This window comes from Phyllostomus hastatus, unplaced genomic scaffold (assembly GCF_019186645.2).
Source record: "Phyllostomus hastatus isolate PE091 unplaced genomic scaffold, TTU_PhHast_1.1 phas_contig_159, whole genome shotgun sequence".
Classification (NCBI taxonomy): Eukaryota; Metazoa; Chordata; class Mammalia; order Chiroptera; family Phyllostomidae; genus Phyllostomus; species Phyllostomus hastatus.
In genome coordinates, this window is record NW_025333640.1 from 15,198,849 (window position 1) to 15,219,786 (window position 20,938).

The 20,938-nt window shown below is 35.1% G+C and overlaps 1 protein-coding gene across 2 annotated transcripts in view; it reads right to left on the bottom strand.

Moving 5' to 3' along the window:
- The window catches only part of PDGFC (platelet derived growth factor C), a 167,815-nt gene that overhangs the window by 48,381 nt on the left and 98,496 nt on the right, over positions 1-20,938 (bottom strand). For both annotated transcript variants that reach the window (XM_045831758.1, XM_045831759.1), the window contains exon 4: positions 3,319-3,499. In XM_045831758.1, coding sequence (XP_045687714.1) covers positions 3,319-3,499 — 181 coding nt within the window. The remainder of the gene's footprint in view (positions 1-3,318; positions 3,500-20,938) is intronic.

Consider the following 20,938-nt stretch of genomic DNA (forward strand, 5'->3'; position numbering starts at 1 on the left):
ATGTAGCAATACACAATGATAATTCAAAACTCTGCAGGGCTTAAAGGCAAAATCACATCTTCACTCATCAAATCTTTCTGTGGGCAGTTATTGAGTACAGGATGATAGTAGTTGTATGGGAGGAGAGATGGATCTATAGAACCAAGACAAAGGACAGGTGAAGAAATGGCAGATAAATTGTCAAAGTTAACTCAAACCCAAAAGAATGAAAACTTCTGAGACTGTAAAACTCATATATCAATAAGTACTTCAAAAAGCAATCTGGCAAATTAAAATCACCAAGGCACACTTATTAAGCTATGTAGCACCCTACAGGCATGGTCTCTGGTTCCTTGCAGCCCCAAGTCTACTGCTTTCTTAAGCATAAGGCACTTTAATAAGATCCCCTATGCAATTTCTCCACATGTCTTCATTTTCTGCAGCCAGTCGCAGGTCAATTTAGTTCCCATGCAAAGCATGTTCCCATAGATGCCAAGACAGTGTCAATTCACAGCCCACCAAAGTCCATATTTACAATTCATCAAACTATTTCAATAACTATACACAAATGTACTGACTTTAATTTAAATGATGTAATCAGTGATACACATTTCACCTAAAGTCTCTCAAATTCAAGCAGTTTCTAGTGTTAGTCACAATAAACCTCAGGTAACAGTTCAAACCCAGGTGGCAGGGCACTTCTTGTTCAGGAGGATGGATGGCACTTACCTTAGATCCTCAGGGTTCTTTATCTCATCTAAAGGCTCATGAATCTGATACACTTACAGATAACAACAGTGTCAGTGAATCTTCTGTTAGTTAGGCTGGGGTGAGTGTGCTGTATCATCAACTCAGCATTCCAACATTCATTCAGAACCTATATTGTACTTAGAACTATCTAGGTAATACAAAATAAACTCTCTTTGTCTCTATGTATTTTATTTAATCCACATAACTTCTTGGGTTACATAGGGGAAAACCCACATGGTCATACCATCAGAAGAGAACAACCCTTGGTGTCAGCATATATACATTTTATTCTTCATGTATTATTCTGTAACATGACAATAGATTGTTACACATATTTAAATATAATATGAAGAGAGCAATTAAATTAAAATATGATAATCTCGGCTTCAAGTTTATTTTTGCCACAGGTTTAAAATAAATAAAACCTTTGCTGTGATATAAGACCTACCATTATGATTTTATGGTAAAATTTAATTGTTTTAGATTTAAATATTTAAGGTTAGTAGATGTGCTAAAACTGAAAATGAAAATGTGGACAATATAGTGAGAGCGATGGGTCCCAAGGCCACCTTAGACTTTAAACAACAAACAAACAACAAAAAACCATAAATTCTGTGAAGCATGATACTCTGGAAATGTTTAAAGCAGAGTTTTAGTGGTTTTATTCAAACCACTAATAATCAAATAATCACATTATCAAAGTATCACCTATAAATAGTGTTTTTTTTAAATCCTTGTCTACTATTACTACTTTTCTAAATTAAATATTAAATTTTATTAAATTTAGATTAAAATATTAAAAAAAGTTTTGGAAATTAATAAAGAAAATGGTAGAAACCTATATGTACTGGCAAAGATATTTCATAAAGGAATAGAAATATGAATATTTAAAATAATTTATATAAAGATAATGATTAAAATTCATAATATAATTATAACACATACTTAAGAGATCTCCCCCTTAACTTCAGTTGTACACAATAAATGATTCTACTGTTAGTAAATGAATAAATTATCACTTTCAAACCTCAGTTTGCATTTTATCATTGATTTTTGGCTGTATCTTAAACAATAACTACATTTCCCAAACAGTTACTTAAAATATTCCATAGACCTGAGTACAGACAATCAAAAAGGAAATTTCTGTTAATATTACAATATGAATGTAATAAATAAAATTAAGCATTGATTTTGTATGTTCTGATTTGACTCACGAACTCTCATGAATTACTAGCAGGCTGTGGGCATATATTTTATGTCCAGGAATCTATGTGTTAATGCATGTAGCCCACACCATGCCATGTTCCCAACATACCTACCAATCTGCTAAAATCATTAAAGATATAAGTTTTCATATCATTTCAAGTGGTGATACACTTGATTGTACTTAAAAATTATACCAGATGACATCATCATACTTGTATAAATACTTCTGAATTACTATTATAAGTAGAATGTGATAAAACATATGAGAGTTTTCATTATTTCTGTTGTGCTACAACAAATTGATACAAATGTTGGAAATAATACATAAAAGACACAGCAATCCTGATACAACTAAAAATACAACAATTATAACCAGACAAAATAGATTTCTTAAATGCCAGTGAGAAAGTCAAAACATTTTTTGGTGGGGGGCAAGCACAAAAGGTCATAAATATTATTCAATCAGAGTAAACATTACAATAAGTAGGAAGACTGAGCTAACTACTTTTTGAAATATATTTTATATAAAACATTGATTTGAAAAGGATTCATATTTAATAAGTTTACCTTTCTCCAGAAAAAGATAAAAAGAAGTATGTTATATATACAATTTGTAAACAACTAAAGGACTGAATTTTGGTGGGTTCAGGAAAGCATGATGCCACCTTACTGGAGTGGAAAAAGGAAAACATTATGTAAGAGCATGGACTTTTAGGCAATACAGACATGAATTTTATTAAAATGGCACTAATATCAGATAATGTGGGCTTTCTAGCTCTGCAATGTATTAATTTCAAAAATATATATATGAATTTAAAATAGGAATCATCAGAGTACTATGTAAGCTTGAAATTTTACACCTTTAAAGATGGAGTAACATTTAGCAAAATGCAGAAGACTATTATTGTATAAGAAATGGTCACAAAAATGCTAGAAAACAAATCATTTTTATGATTTAATATGACCATACTTAACATTAATTCAGGAAGACTTTCTGTAATCCAAAATTAGATGGTGATGCCAGTGAGAAGTGTAATAAATACACTGATTACCTTGATTTGTTCCAGAGAAAATTCTGTCTACCCTGTGTGCCTATGTGATTTCACATCAACAAGGAAATACCCGGTAGTTAGTTTGGTGGGGACAGGTTTGTTACAATCTTCTAAATCTTGTACAAAACATATTTTATTTATTAATTGATGAGGTGCTTAACACGGCTAATGACCTACAGTGATGAAATTCAAGTAGCAATAACTAGAGTGACATTTACAAAAAAAAATAATCAAACTAGAGAAAGTCTTTTGTTTTGCCTGATTCTCCTGTTTAACGGGAAAGAAAAGTAAACAACTGACTGAAGTAAGCAGATGGCTGAGTGGTACTTACCGGCATGACAATGTTGTAGTGGATGCAGAACCCCGGTTCAGAAGGGAAATATTCATCAGATACAAATCTTATCCTGATCTGATTTCCTTTAGAAATCTGTTTTCCTGGTACAGTCCCAGAACCACACCAGCGCCCTAATACTGTTCCATCACTGGGGTCCTCAACTTCTACAAAATCATACCTGCAAAGAGAAAAAGAGAAGAGACATAAGGTCCTAATTTGTCCATTTGACAATTCAAGTTCCACTTCTGAGGTGCAGTAAATCTATGGACCATGGCTATGAGTTTATCTCAGATTTAACTGGTAAATTTAATCAAATATTCCAAAATAAGAGACATACTAAAAATGCATCCCAAATAAAGAAATACGAGTCTTTTATCCTAAGGCCTCTCATTTTACTGTTGATGAACTTCAAATCCACTGAAGAGCCATCTCCAAACTTAAATATTTTGTACGAAGCAACCATCTCTGACATTGAATTCATGAATTATTCAATTTAATTTCCATTTGGACGTGACAGCCTTGCTCCACTCTGAATTCCTATTATTACTGTCCATTACTTTCTGACAGTGGCTCTTTCATCCTGGTCAGGCTCCTTGGCTCCCTCTGCTCATCTGTGATGCAATGAGATCCACACTTCTCCAGAGCCACTTCATCACAGACACATCTTTCGAATCTCACTTTGTACTGCACTGATGAGACCTGTACTGTCCGTGAGACCTTTCTGGGTGTTCTCGGCTTACCATCATCTTTCTGTTTTTGATAGAAACATTTTCAATTTTAAATATCGATCCATCGTCTTACTGAAGCTGTTAAATCCTTGAAGAAAGGAATCAGTTCTTACATGCTTTTATTCTACATTGCATTACATACAAAATCTTACACATAAGAAATCATGATCATTTTTTGTAAAACTCTAACTTTGGTGTGGGAGGTTTAGAGAAGTGGTAGTCATCAAGAGCAGTACTGCCCCAGTAGAGAATGTTTCAGAAGTTTGCCCCGGCACTTTAGGTTGTCTCAATGACTGGGGTGAGGAGGGCACATGAAATATAGTGGGCGAGGTCCACGGATGTTCCACAACAGGAAGTCCCAGAAGTGAGTATTTGCCCCACGCCCTCCAAGCTTGACAAGGAGTCACTGGACATTTGTGTAGATGATATTTCTGCTATTGTTCATCTGAGTCTCGAACCCGATGTTGCCTTACATGCGAACACAAATATGTATTGCAGTGTAAACTTTACTTTAAGCCAACTTTCCAGAAATTCAAATGAATAGAAGAAAGTTTCAATACTTTGGAACTTCACCAAGAGTTACTCACTATTTTGGAAAAAAACATATCAGTAACAGGTACACTGCTTATACTATTTGCATCATAATTAAAGCAATTACATATACTCATATTCGTCTACATTAATAGCTGTCATTACCACAATGATTCTACATAAAAGGTGCAAATATATGACTACTTCCTTTTATTTTTCTAGTGTAACTATGCATGGGTATTTATGTATTTAAATACTTTATTTTAACATAAGTTACTTTGTTATTATATCAGTTTATATAGTATGTAAGCCACTATTTTTATCTTTAAAATGACTGCACACATAAATAGATGATTACTTATATTAATTATATTTCAGAATACTAAATAGAACATTGCAAAACTTTTGTTAAAGAACAAGTCTGACAAGGTTGGAAAACTATCAGTGGATTTTTTTAAAAGACTAAATTCAGTAGCTACCATATAACTAAAGCATATATTTTTTGTGCATTATTGAATTTACAGAAAAAAAAATTGTTGAAAAAGGACAATGTATATAATGAGTCAATTATGCTTATAAATCATTGTCCTAGAGAAATATCCAGATTTCTCTTGCGGCATGTAACTTCACCTTTTTCCACCTATTTTTCCTTATCCTTAAGTTGAGGATAACTCACAGGGATACTTTAAGAAAGGAAAATGGGACAGTACATGTGCGATGCCTGAAGCACTACTGGCACTCAGTTGCTACTCAATAAAGTTTGTTCCTCACCTCTATGCTGCACTGCTACCTCCCCCCATATACCTGTTCATATAGCCTTGGGAGTTTGAAAGCAATAAATAAGAAAACTTAAATACAAAGGAAAGAGGTTGTTTCTGCTGGATCATGTGACAAGTCTGGTGTTATAAATTACAAGTGCATCAGCCAGCCCATATAACCATTGCAGGAATTTTGGTGTGTGTGTGTGGTGGGACCAGAGAGGGATGAGGTCAGAGGTAAGGGAGTTGGGTAGAATAGACATAAGTAGTTATTTTAGATATACCTGTTATAGAAGTTGATAACTACCACTTTAAACCAAAGGGTAATTTTTTATATCAAGATTGTTTACTTGTGAAACAAAGCCTCTATTCATAAGAGTATCCGTTTGTTCTGTGCCTATCTGATGTAGGTTACCACCACAGCAAAGTTTGCAGAGAGCCAGCTTTCAGGCCTGGTCAATCATTCTATAAGGATTTACAAGGGACTGACTTGGTGTAAAGTGTTATGCTCAATTCTCAGGATACAAAGATAAAAGTATACCTTCTTTAAGCTCATGGTCCATAAAACATTTTGGTGCGTGCTCTAATAAGCAAATATAGGGAATACTGTGGAATCCTGGCAGAGTGAGAGTAATTCTATACAGTGAGATTAGGGTCAGCTTACCAGGAGACATTTGGGCTGTCAATGAATTGTGATTGACCAGTGGTGAAAAGCGGGGAAATGGAAATGCGTTCTAGCGAGAGGTACAATACAAAAGATGTAATAGAAGAATGAGGGGGCCAGGCGTGGTCAACTGTGAAGAGAGGATGAAAAACAAAGAAGGAGACAGAGGTCAAGCTGGAAAAATGGGTGTAGGTGAGAAGGTATGTCTGAGTCAGATGTTTGAATATTATTTTGTAGGTCAATATGGCAAACAGGTAAGCACAGTTTTAACAGGAAGTATTTTTTTAATTAAGTCAACATTTTTTAAAAAGTGAACTTTCACTGAAAAATCTGGGTATCCAGCTTTTTTTTTAATTTAAAAATATGATAATAGTTAATATCATTAGCCCTTGTGTGACCACGAGGGCTCAGATCTCCAGAAGTGGTGTCAGCTCCAGGAGAGGGGGCAACTTTGTGTAACTTATGGTATTATCCCCAGCACTTGTGGGCCAGGCACATAGTAAATATTGAGTCAGTGCTTGGTTAATGAAGAAGTGAACACTGACCCTTCCTTCCTTCATACCAACTGAGGCAGAAACCAAGGGGAAATAGCTTTCAATGGCACATGCTCTTTCTAGTTTCTAAAAATCCCCATCTACTTTCTACACTGTTAAAAAAAAAGTTCCCAGGTCTTCATTTATTTACCTTAATGGCCCATGCAGACGTCTAAGTTTGTCACCCTGGCAGCATATGAGGCACAGCTGGGAAGTTTCAATAGGGGAGGAACACAGAGCCATCACATACCTGAGGAATGCCCGGAAGCAACATTTCAAGAGTGGGTAGAAAGGAAAGGCCCTTTACAAAAACATCCGGAAAAGGAGCAGCAGGGAAACAAGAGGAAAGCCACTGTGAAGGGTGGCCCAGGACGAAGGGAGCCTGCCTACTGTGAGCAGAGCTGGGCAATGAAGGAAGACCAAAAATTGGGCCTTTATGAAGTCATGTGCCAAAAACTGCTTGGGCAAGACGCATAGAGCCAAAATGTTTCCTCACACCACTTTCAAAATAACCATTAAAATTGTTCTAATAGAAGCTTTAAAAAAAGTATACCATATGCAACAAATGAAAAACTAACAATTCCCATAATCATTTATTTTACTATTGTAAATTAAAAAGGAGTTTTTGACCATACATGGAAACATCAGGATTGTAAATGTTAAGAATTCATTAAGGAACAAATATATCTTACAGTTGGTCTTATCTAACTTATATCTCCTGATATAAAAACCACTGTCATGCAAATCAGAGAATGACAGGTAGATTGTCACTCTTTCATGGAGGCTTCTACTAAATTTGATGCTGTTAAAAAAAAGCTAATCTTTATAACAATTTCTGGATTTGCAGGTAGACAGCTGGCAATTAATTCTACATGCTCCTGCAAGTCTGGCACATACATTTATCAGAGTACTTTAAAAACTATATAGTTTTTCATTCCATGAAGGTTAAATGAAATGAACCTCTAAAAAGTGCTATGTTCTCTGCTTATAAAACAGTAGAACCTAACATGTACCACTATTTGTTTTATGGTAAATTAGGCATCTTAAGATTTTTTTCCTCAGAAGTGGTATCATGTAACACCCAGTTCCTCTACCATCAATTTTTATGGTTACGCTCAGTAACTGTTTAGATGTCTATGGAATTGAAAATTATTAATCATATCATTATTTACTAAGCTTAGTTTTCCTTCTTAATCAGAACAGTAAATCTTCTTGCTAAAGAATATGGTTACAAAAATAGCACTTCTTTTACTTAAATTTTATTCCAGATCATGTATGATGGACCAAGTGAAGATCTACCTGGAAAGTATTTGCAGGTCTAATTGTTGCTATTGTGTCTTCAAAATACAAAAGAACAAAACAAAAACCATTGCCAGTTGATAATATATTTCTTTTTAACTTGTTTGAGAATATACTGTGGTTGGAAAAAGGCTAATGCATTAAATCCAGTCACCTTCCCTAAAAATTTAAAATTTTCGGGGGGTTTTGTGATAGAATACCACTTGCAGAATGTGGGATTCAATACAGAAGTTAGATGGTTGATATACTATAACATAGTCCAAATCATCAAGAAGGAAATGGGCAGAAAACAATGACAAAAGATTATTCTATAGGCTTTAGCCAAATGAAAGGGAGATGATAAAACCATATGACACAGAAGAAGCGAAATCACAAAACATAATCATCCTTAAACGCAGAAATCTGCACATTCCCAGATGACTGTTCTGGAGACAGAGTAATCTCAAAATACACTCTTAGGTATTAATTTCCAACATGCACAATTGCTCACATCAGTATTTAAAGGATTTACGAAACTTATTTTACGAGCCAATCAAACATCACTTTCTCACGGCAACATGATACACAGCACACAGCACTAAGTGGTTTATAATGATCACTCCCTTTCTCTAACATACCCCTGGGGACCCAGGAGGATTTATGTTCTTTTATGTTTAACAAACAAGTCTGGTATTGTAGACAAAATTTTCATTCTCATCTGGGAATTTAAAAACTGTGAGGCCAGGAGGACTGCTTTCATACTCCTAAGAACTATAAGGAGCATACCAAAGAAATAAATTCACTGGTAAACATAATTGTCAGACACCCAGCTTCCTTCAACAAAAATAAACCAACCCTGAAAAACAGGCTGTTTCCAGTTCATACTAACTAAAGCTCTGTCAATTAAATCTACCCCATGAGCTATTGAGTCTGACTGTAGAGTGAAACCCTGCCAACCAATAGATGTGGATCTTAGAAAGGCTCCCTCTGCAAGTGTCGGCGGGTGTCCGAGCTTATTGGGAAAGACAATGAAATGAATAGGATGACAGTTACTCTACAGTGCTTATTATTGGCTTAGACTTCAGTTTAGCAGAATACCCTTCATATACAGAATGTACATTTTAGATCCCTATTTGGACACCAGAGTGTTTATCCATGCTTGAACTTACATTGAAGATAATTTTTAAAAATAATAACTATATTAATTGCTTTTTATACATTAACTCATTTGATCCTCACCAAACTCATAAAAAATTGATACTGTTATGGTGCCTGTTTTATATTTTATAAAATACAGGAAAGTGCCTGGCCAAGATCATAGCCACTAAATGTATGGCCGAGGCTTCAATTTTGACAGTGAACTCCAGAGCCCACGGTCTAAAGTGCTAAGTGACACTGTGCACTATATTTAAAATACACATGCATGATATTCGCTTTATTTTAAGGCCTAACTGCGTGTCTTTGTTCAAATTGACCAAATGGACTTGTTCAATGGCTGCAGGAACATTAAGAGTCATTCAGATAAAACCAGTCAGTCAACCTGGTAATTGGGGCATATACATTTTACAAATATTTATTTTAATTAAATCGATAATCATAAATAAATAATATTTCTTTTTAGGCACTAATTCTTTATGGAGAGTTGTAAAGCTGTGTAGGAAATGTGGAAGTCAAACCAACAAGCACACTCCAGGGGACCGAATGATGACACAAGAAGGAGTGTTCCTCACGAAAACACGAGAGTGCTACCTGTGAGACACCGTTACATTGTACAGAGGTAGAAAATTAACACATTAAACTTATCTTATTACTGAATAAGAATTCTTCAAAGTTACAACCCATAATTCAATCTACAAAGCTACAAAACGAAGAAAAACAAAGTGTGAACTGAAAACTAACTAAGACAAAACCTCGAAGATACATTGAAAAGCAAAATTGGAATTTAGAATTGAAACCAAAAGCTGCTTTGCAGAAAGGACAGTGAGGCTGAGAGTGAATGAGACAGAATATGAATCAAGGATTTATATCTGAGTACTGAGAGAGCAGGTAGAATCACAGGTGAAAGTGTATTTAAAATGTGTATGTTTGATGTAACTTCATGCCAATTAAATCTGAAAAGCTACATGAAATTAGTGACTTACTATAAAAGTAAATTATCAAAGTTGACTGAAAATGCTGAAACAACTCTAAAAGAAACTAAAATGATTGTCAAACATTGATAAATGAAAAAGCAACAATAGTGTAGGATTTATTTGAGAGTTCCATTTGACTTTAAAAGAACATTTAATTCCAATTTTATATAAGCAATTTTTAAAAAATTAAAAATGACATATCTGCCTAGCTAACAATAAAATAAGTTGTCCTAAATCTTGTGGATACAGTTAATGATACTGTATTATATCTTTCAAAGTTGCTAAGAGACTAGATCTTAAGTGTTCTTCCCACACCAAAGAAACGGAATTATGTGGCATTATGCAGGTGTTAGCTAACTCTACAGTGGTAATCACATGGCAAGATGTAAGTGTATCAAATAAACACGTATACCTTAAACTTACAGAATGTTATATATCAATTATATCTCAAAAAGGCTGGAGAAACAAAAATCCCTAATAAATGGAAAAAACCTTGTAACAAAATTCCTTCAAATGTCAATACCAAACATTGCAAATTAGAACAATTTTCACTCACAAATTGAGGATTGAAATGCAAAAATCCCAAATAAAATTTAATCAAGTATCATCTATCATTGGATTAAAAGATACAGTACTTCACGACAGAGTGCAGATTTAGTTCATGAACATGAGGATGTAAAAATGACCTTCTGGAATATTAAAAGAAAACTACATGATCATATTAAGAAATTCTAAAACAACATGATAAAATCAACTACTTAGACAAAAACTGAGTAAACTGAATAGCAGAACACTTTCAAATCATGGTATAAAATTATTTAACAGAAACTAACTGCAGGTTTTAAATTAAAGTCATTCTCATTAAAGTTAGAACAAAGATTGGGTTGGCCACTCTCACCATTATTTTTAGTGTTTTAGGGGAAGGCTGTAGATATTTTAGTAAGACTTGAGTGAAAATAAATATAGAAGAGAAAAATGACTCTTAGTTGATAATAGATTCCCTTGAGAACAGACTAGGTAGGGTAAGCCCAGAGACTGGAAAAGCTTGGAAATAATCCTGTGCGGGATGGGGTGGCCTGGAGTTTGGTAGGGGAGGTGAGGGTCATGGAACACACTATATGTATATATTTTGAAGGCTGACCTGATGATACAAGTTAATGTGGGGTATGAAAGAAAAAAAATGACTCCAGAGTTTTTGACTTTACCAACCATCTGGAAACAAAAAAGAATTTAGTAAAGCAACTAAATATAGGATCAATATACAAATATCAATTGTTTTTCTTTATGGCAGCAAAAAACAACTGAATAAGGAAAATATCTTTCATTGTAGCACTATAAAAATGCATAGTAGTAAAGTTAACCAGTAAGTATAAACACATTTGAGGAAACACATACAATATTACTAAATGAAAAAGGCATAAATTTACCATATTTTATGCAAATCCTGACAAAGCTGCTAAAATATTTGTACTAAGTAATAATCATACTAATACAGCAAACATTACGTAGTACATGCTATGTACCAGATACTAAATAGTAACCCAATCTTTTCCATAGCCACAGTTTTTATACCCATATTATAGATGTGAAAACTGAGGTACACAAAGGTAGTGTAACAAGGCAAAAGTCATTACAGCTAAGACTAACAAAGCTAGGCAGGAATTTTGCTTTAGACTCCAGAGCTCATATTCTTAGCCATTACACATCCTCTCTCTAGTTAAACAGGACACAACACTGCCTACTCAACTCAATATGCCACTACTCATAATCCACCATTGGGAATTCTGATTTAAACTCTTCAGAACTTCTTTAAAATGAGGAAACTATTACTTAGTTCTAGTGAGAACTAAATAAGGGAATGCATATAAAGTGTTTAGAATAGTCCTTAACAAATAAGCTGCTCACCCAGTGGCTGTTTTGTCCATTTTTAAATTGTTATTATTGTTATCATTGCAACCATATACACAACCCATGAAAGACTCCGCCCAGTAAAAGGGTGGACCCTAGAGCCACCCATAGAGCAATAAGTTGTGTGGATCACTGCTTTTGGCTCAGGGCAGACCCCAGGCCCCTTGGTGCTTCTTTCCTGTGGGAATATCTGTCCTGAATATAACCTTCCTGAAACAACAGAAGCATATATATGTTTGCTATTATTAGTAAGTTGCTTTTTTCATTGTAGTAGAAAATGGATTCATTAATAGATTGCAAAAATAATGAAAAAAATTTTGTGTCAATATTTTATATCCTATAAAAAGGCACAATAGTAATATCAACTTAGTGATTGGTATGGGAATTAAATAAATTAATAATATATAAAAAGCATTTGCTCAGCATATTTGCAAGAGTGATCAGTCATTGAAGAGTAGACCTATCCTCAGTCTCTTACTACCTGTATGTAGCTACATATTTTTAAAGAAACACCACCTTATATCATTGTACTATTAAGGAAATAATGTCAATATTTAGGTAACTAATCTATGCCAATTCAGAGACTTAGTATATTCATGTTCCTCTGTAATCTAAGGACCACTTTAGTACTCTTCACTACTACCTTTAATGCATTTTACAAAAAATTCTCATTAATATTTAAGCCAGCCTAGTGAGATGTGGCATGTGACTATCTATTAAATGAACAGTGAGTGAGTCATTATTAGATTAGTAGTAATTAACAGTTCACATGAGTGCTTGACAACACAGGGATTGGCAAAAGTAGGTTTACATTTGTGATTACCTGAAACAGTTTATTCTTGCATTATTATATATTTATTAATTATTGTATTATTTATCATTATTAACTTGCTTCTGCCCACCCCTGTATACCTTTATTGCATGTGCCAACAACTGAACCACTGTAGCATTGAAAAAAAGTTGAGGAACTAAATTTAAAAAATGAAGTACACATTCTACTTAGACTGAAGCAAATGTTTTCTCTCATAAATTATCAGCTTGTCATTTTCCCTTCTACCTTAAAACATATGATAATAATAAAAGGAGAGTGTGCTAGTGGAGGTAGGTGTGTATAGGAAAAAGGTAGGACCTCCTCCAGTGCATCCCAATCATTGAACTTAGGATATCTAAGAATATTAAAATAAGAATGTATATATCAAGCCCTGGCTGGCATAGCTCAGTGGATTGAGCGTGGGCTGGGAACCAAAGTGTCCCAGGTTCGATTCCCAGCCAGGGTACATGCCTGGGTTGCAGGCCATAACCCCCAGCAACCGCACATTGACGTTTCTCTCTCTCTCTCTCTATCTCCCTCCCTTCCCTCTCTAAAAATAAATAAATAAAATCTTTTAAAAAATGTATATATCAAGGTTAACTTAAAGGCCATCAAAATTTAAGATTAAGAAGGAAGGGTTATGAATATGTTCTCATCTACTCACCCTCAAAACTGTTCCAGGCATAGGAAACCGAAAATTAACCACTACAGGCTGCTCCTTCTGTGTGATCTCTGAATAGCTGAATGTCATTGCCTGAACATATTTATCAAAGGTCATGACATCATTAATCAAGACCTCTTTGAAGTGTTTTGCTATAGGTTAGGTTCTGTCAGTTTTTATCTATGCTGTATCCTTACTACACTTGCAAATACCATGGTACCGTAGAAATGGATTTATCCAAGGCTAAGGGAAACATTTAAGTAGTGAGATAAAATCTGGACATGATTCATGCAATAAAACACTATCACAATTTTAGACCTGATTTTAAAAGAAAATATTTAAATGGCTGATCTGCACAGCGAATTTTAGAAAGCTCATCTGTTTAGATACACAGATTTACCTTTTGGTGGTCATGTCTATGAAAATGATAAAATGAATATCTTTTAGGATATGCCAAAGTGAAAAGTAAATATTAATCTTTTTAGGATATCATAGAATTTCAGGTATAATACATAAATATTAGTATTAAAAACTCTAAGTATTTATTTTAAGCATTTATATTTATTGAATATTTACTGGAAATTGTTTTGAATGAAGTTAGACGACTAAGCACTACTAGAGCCACCATACAGAAAAGAAAACGAGCTTTTTGACCAACCCAATATATACATATACACACATATATACATGTGTATATTTAGGAAATGAAAATTAAGAGTATAGTGTAGACATAGTAGATGAAACTATACTTATATTGCTTTCACTTTTATATTACTACTTATGTAAATATATATTTACTTTAAGGATGTTCATTATCAATATATGCAATTAATCTTTTAGCATACTTCAAAAACATAAAAAAAATGCAGACTCCAGACATAGAATTAGGTAAAAGCTGGTATCAATTTTTTTTTAAAGTATTAAGAAAAAAACCCAGAAGCCTCATAGACACAGAGAGCTATATGATTACCAGAGGGAAAGGAGGATGGGGACAGGTAGAAAGGGGGCCAAGGGGGAATAAATGGTGATGGAAGGAGACCTAACTTGGGGTGGTGAACACACGATATTATGTACAGTAGACGCATTATAGAATTGTATACCTAAAACCTTTAATTTTACTAACCAATGTCACCCAAATAAATTCAATTTTGAAAAAAAAGGTTTACTTAACAATTTTGAAACAATCAATCTTCACTAGAAAACTGGATTCTGTGGAGACTAAAATAAACTATTTAATGGAAATTTAGTGAAGTATAGACATTAATAACGTCTCTGAGATTTCAAATCTTGACAAAAGAAAAACAATTTAACCTCTTTCATGGGAAATTTAGAATATCAGAAATTAGAGAAACTATTCATCCTATTCAAACCACATGTTACAAGTATGAAAACAACATTTTGATTCTCGTGCTCACTTTTTCCCCCCCACAACAAAAGATTTATGAGATTATATTTTCTACAGAACCTGATTACAGAGCGATGCAAAAAAAAGAAGACAAAAGACTCATTTCTCAAGAAACAAAACAAAACAAAAATCTCCATACAAAAGGAAACATTTCAGATTGTTAGGTGATTTGATCACTGTCCTAAGTCCTGCTAAGGCGATTACTTCATATTTTGCAGCATGAAAAGGGAAATAGGAACTACTAGGCCTCATGCCCAGTTGGCTAAATGCACCTTCCTGGGCAATCTCCAATCTCCTTAGGCTGGGATTTTTTGGCCTTAGGTTTGTTTTATTTTCCTCTTCTCACTTTTAAAATTTTCCTCTTGCTCTGTACTTCTTCCCTTTTCCTGTTAAAATTACCCCTTCAAGGTGCACTAGTAGCCAGGGTTCCTATCACAGCCTTTCTTAGGTTCCTATGCTACCAGAAAATTGAGCAGTTTTTAACAGTTTCAAATATATCACTCACGTCCTGTTCTCTGTGGCTCCAGATGTTTTCTCTTAGAAGTCTCATTCCTTGACAGAAACAAGAGAGCCTTTTGGGTTATCTCATGACTTCTCTTCACATACCCAGAAATTTTTATCTACCTACTCATTACCTCAATTTCCCTCTCTGAAAATGCCAAGAACCAATCATGCATTTCGCTTCCTAATTTTGTTAGTCTTATAAACAAGACTACAATAAAAATGAAGAGAAACTCACCAAGTCATGTGGTAATGTGAGAATCTCTGATTAATATTCTTACTGTAATCTGATAGGACCAAACAAACTAGATGTCATTCGTTCGGAAAAGCTGTGTCAATTATCACACATACAGACCGAATTAAGGCCCCAAAAGTAGCACTTGCAGGGATTTATGTACTCGGGTATCAAGTACAAAGCTATTTACATTTTCACCTAAACTAGAGTTTAAAATGTGAAAATATACATCTAAATGTCTTTAAAATATTGTGCAACATAGGACAATTCTAAAACTAAATTTAGAATATAAGCTTTTTAAAGGTAGAAACTGCATTTACTAAAATCTTCACATCCCCAGACTTCATCTCCTGTGGGGCACCGTGGCATGGACAGTGACCCATTCCATTTGGCTGACACAAGGACCGCAGTATTTCAATCAATGAAGGAAAATAAAAGATAAAGCCACGGGCATTCTCTTGGTGCCCCCACCCCAAACTTCAGTTCAGGGATGTGAAGAAACACAGACAACTCTCCATTCTACTTGTGGGCCTTTGGGCAACTGAGTAATTGCGGGCTACTTAGGGCTTTAGTCATCTGTGAGCCTCAACCTGGGCGAGACAGCATGTTTCACCAGACGGCAAATGTGATCACATTTTTTAGTACAGCAACTCCAGCAATAATATTCCTGTCATAGGTCAAGAACGTACTTTACATCACCAAGTTATGACTAATGGGTTCCAAGCACATAACGGCGGTACATTTCGTTGGATCTACTTAGAAATTGCATAATGGCAACTTTTAAAATATTAAGCATAGAATCCTCTAAAACAAAGGATTCTGTGCTCAATATTTAAAATGTTGATTGATTTAAACCTCTTACTATCCATAGCATTACTTGCAACACTCCATTTGGCACATTTTCACTTATTCTTCCGATTTGAGCTAAGTCTGACCTCCTCTGAGAAGTCGTGTGTGATTCCCACAGGCAAAGGTTGCAGCGTTTAGCAGCATGGTCCACACCACACCCATTGCAATTCTGAATTGCACTTTTTAAGTGCTTGTCCCCTTACTACTAGTCTACAGGCCAGGAGCCTATCTAATGATCTTTTTCATTCCCCAAATTTCGCACAGTGTTTAGAGAATACATAGCAGGGAATAGCTGACTGCTGTGTGACGGACGGATGAGTGAGTTTACACATGTATATGTTAGCATGCATAATCTGACATACACACATATACACAAATATATGCCAGCAGAGTACACTGCCAAATAGTCACGATTACACAACTGGTGTTGAAGTATTCCTATATAATCAATATTTATACTCTTAAACATGTTTTCCCCTTTTTCCTCTAATTCTGGCTACTCACAAATTAGCATGACTCATTTTCTCAAAAAATGCAAATAGCTTTTAAAAATTACACTAGACTTTATTCAAAGTAATAGATTAGACACTGTTTTCTAGAAATTCATTATAATGTTCTCCTTCATTTTCTCACATACTAGCCATTTCTGTGGTGAGCACTTTGATTTGCTGTATGCACTTGGCACACTGTCTTAATACATGGCATGCGACGCTGTATTTTAATTCCACAGTTTAGGTATCTTAGCGCTTCTTTTTCAAAAGTGTCTCTGCTGAGTAGGGACATTTTCTGATTCCACGGAAAGTTCAGCTAAGGACACATCCCCCATCCTCAGCAGTGGTCAGTGAACTAAATAAAAGTTAGAAAAGTAATATTCACTATATAGTCTCTAGTAAATGCAAGCTTATTTTTATTACCAATCCTTTTCTTGGACTAAACATTGTACCTTTTCCAAGGAAGTAACAAGCAGGACAGAAGATGAGTTTTCTTTCTAACTCTTCCCACCTGCTTTCTTAAACAGCAGATGAATGAACTACGAAGTGATCCATGATTAATCCCTCTTCTTCGTCACACACAGTCCATCTCACAAGTTGTCTACTTACTTATTTTTGTTTATTTCAAACTGTAGAGAAGGTTGTTCCTTCTCTACATGCAGAAATCCAGATTATTCCAATAGCCTCCATGAAAATCTCTCTAACCCACACTCCATCTCCTCCACCCCCCATGCACCCTTCCTCTACAGCACTGTGAGGTCTTTCACCTTAAAAACAGCCCTTATTTTATCATGCCATTTTCATGAAACATTCAACTGACACACAGGCGGCATGCAAAACTACCATAGTAATTTTTTTTCCTTTTCTGTCAACTCAGAACTTTGGACCTTCTATTTTTCATTTACATTGAATGTATGTAATTCTGGGTTGTGAGTTGGCATGTTGAGAGTTGGGTTCATATAAGCCTGTTGTTGAGAAGCTGATCACAGCTCAAAGTGCCACCCCATTCGGAGTTTGAGCTGTCGCAGCTAAAGGCCATGTTCCAGTGGCGATTTCATGAAGGTAAATATTAACTTTTGACATCTCTTGGCAGACACCCTGCTAATGACCTCCTACCAAGCTGTTTACTTTTGTTCAGATTTCTATACTTTGTGAATATATTCTATTCTTCACAATTTACCATTTAACTTCAAATTATCTTGTTTCTTTCCAGCCTAGGCATCTATGGCTAGTTTATATGTTCCCTGAGGGAAAGGATTATGTTAATACTTCTGCTCCGTTGCTCAAGTCTCATTACCTTTGATGGATGTTCAATAAGCACATATTAACTATCTAATTATAGGAGTGTAAATTCACATCATCTAACCACAGCACAGTAAACCAGAACATAATTAAACTTGAACTTTGCACTAATTCTAAAAGATTTGATGACACAAAATCCTATCATTAGCAACCAGTTTGGGGATGGAAATATGTGTTGTAAACTAGTAACTACTTCATTATCAAAATCATCAAATAGAAAGGAAATTGTTCAAGTGATCACGACTTTATTACTTAATGGTTTACACTCTTTTACAAGAGATCGTTTTTATTTAGTTTTATGATGAACAGGAAAGACAGATAATGATGTTTTTCTTGCCTAGAAAATAATCTAATGGCCAATATAGTGAGAATTGTATTCTTATATATTATATCTTAGAGAGCAAAAGTGTGAATACCATCTCTACCATTTACCACTCTGTATATTTGGACAATTTTTGCATCTTCTTTTAGTCTTTATTCTCCTTTGTAAAATAGAGACAGTACCTACTGTGAAGGACTGCTGGAAGAGTAGAGTTCATGAAGGTAACTAACTATCTCAGGGTTGGGCAAATAGGAGGTGCTCAATAAATGGCACCTCTCTGCTTGGGTTCTGTACCCAGCCCCTCAGCAACTTAGGAGCATCAGAAAAGGAACACTGCCCTGGCCAGGTAGCTCAGTTGGTTGGAGCATTGTCCCGATATACCAAGATTACAGGTTCAATCCCAGCTCAGGGTACATACAAGAATCAACCAATGAATGTATAAATGAGAGGAGGAACAAATCAATGTCTCTCTCTCTCTAACCCCACCCCATCTCTCTCTAAAAATCAATCAATCAAAAAAATTAAACAAAGAAAAAGAATGCAGTCTGCAAATAGCCTGCAACATTTAGAGGTCATTTTCTTTCCCTCTTTTCCTTTCTTCCTCCCTCCTTCCTTCTGTTCTTTCTTTCCTCCTTTCTCTGTTTTTTCCTTCCTTTTTTTTCATACTACCTAGAAAATTTTGAATAGATGTGGAAACTTCCTTTTCTATCTTCTAAGAAATTCTTTATATTAAAATTGTTGAGCTATATAAACAAGTAACTGAATTTTGCTAAGCTCAAAAGAGAAGAATCACAATTTGCAACATCGTGCCCTACTATTAACAGTCAGTTATTTGGAAGTTCTTAATCCAGGTATACAGTGGGTAAACTGATCAGAGAGATTTGTCCCCCTCAAAATATGCTAGGAGGACATACAGTGCAGGCCTCATTGCTACTGAGATTAACCCCAATGCCTCAGCACAAACAGTGGCTACCACAATCCCATGAAATAATTTTAGAAGCAATAAATTATGACTGGTTCCATTTACATAAATATTTTGATACCATGAACTGGCTTGCTTGTTCAAACCGAGGGACTGAGATGGAGAGCTGCAGATAGAAAGGTCAAGAAGCAGATGATGTTTCTGAAGTTAGTGCGTGTGGTTTCTGGGGAGAAAGGAGCAGGGGGTTAAATCAGCTGCCATGTGGGGAGACAGTCTGTGCCGCTCAGCACATGGGGAGGATGGTGTGCTTGAGATTTGGAAATTCATTCAGGCATTGTCCAAGTGCTTGAAACAGCTCTGAGAAATAACTTTTTTTGTGGAGAAAGTGTCTTTGGGCAATAAAGTTTCAAAATGTATTGCCAACAGCACATTGACAAAAATAATTGACTTGATCCCATTACATTTAGGAATTCATGGTTCTGAGTCACACAGTGAAGAGCTTGAAAATCACACACACACAAAAAGAAAAACAAAAAACAGCTGAGCACCTGATGGATTTCCAAGCGGTGACGTTTTTTTGTCACATTAAACTTAATTTAAAGGAAGAAGGTTCTTAAAGCTCAAAAATGGAAAGGAATGGGGCCAAGTAAGACACAGGTAATATGTTACATTATTCACTCAGAGGAGGTGCGGGGTGATGGGAGAATGACAAGACCATGTTTAGTAGTGGCGTTTCGGGAAAATTGCTTTTACTGAACTGATTACAATTTGGAGCTTATCAAAATTTTAAAAGTGGATCATTTAAAACTAATGTCAAATTAAAAAGGGATTTTAATCTGAAAGATCATGTTTAAATCAACAATTTAAGAAATCTGAAGTGATTTTTTTTCAAAGAAATAGAAAGGCTATAGTATCTGAAACCTTAATATTTTCAAAGAACTTTTATAAAAATATTCTCTGTTTGGATAAAGGCAAAACAAATGTTAGCCAGGGGTGTCCAAACTTTTGGCGTTCTGGGGCCACACTAGGAGAAGAGTTTCTTGGGCCACACATTAAAATTATTGCGACATGTAACCACAAAAAAATCTCATAATGTTTTAAGTAAGTTTACGATTTTGTGTGGGGCCACACTCATAGCCATCCGGAGCCGCATGCCGCCCATGGGCCGCAGGCAGGACACAACCCGTTCAGTATTAAAGGAGACTTAAATCTTCACCTGGAACCAAAATGCCCCCCATTATTTTATATTTTAAGCATATAATGGTAAAGCAAGCTAAGTAATCACACCAAGGCCATATAGCTAGTAGTAAGTGACAGAAGTAAATCTGAAACTTGTTAGGCATTCCAAGCCAGTATTCTTAGTAAATTAAACTCTTTTACATAAGTAAGTTGCCAGTTCATCTTACCAAAAATCTGATCAGTGTGGTACCTGGAGTATAGCACAATTGAAAATTTTCATTTCCCATATTAGCCCTGGTTCCCCTCACTATCTGAAAGTAGGGAAGTTGCCATGAAGCCTAATGTAAGCTGAAATTACATAAAGCAAAGAAGCAATTACCATTAATTTATATGGAAATTTTTTGAGC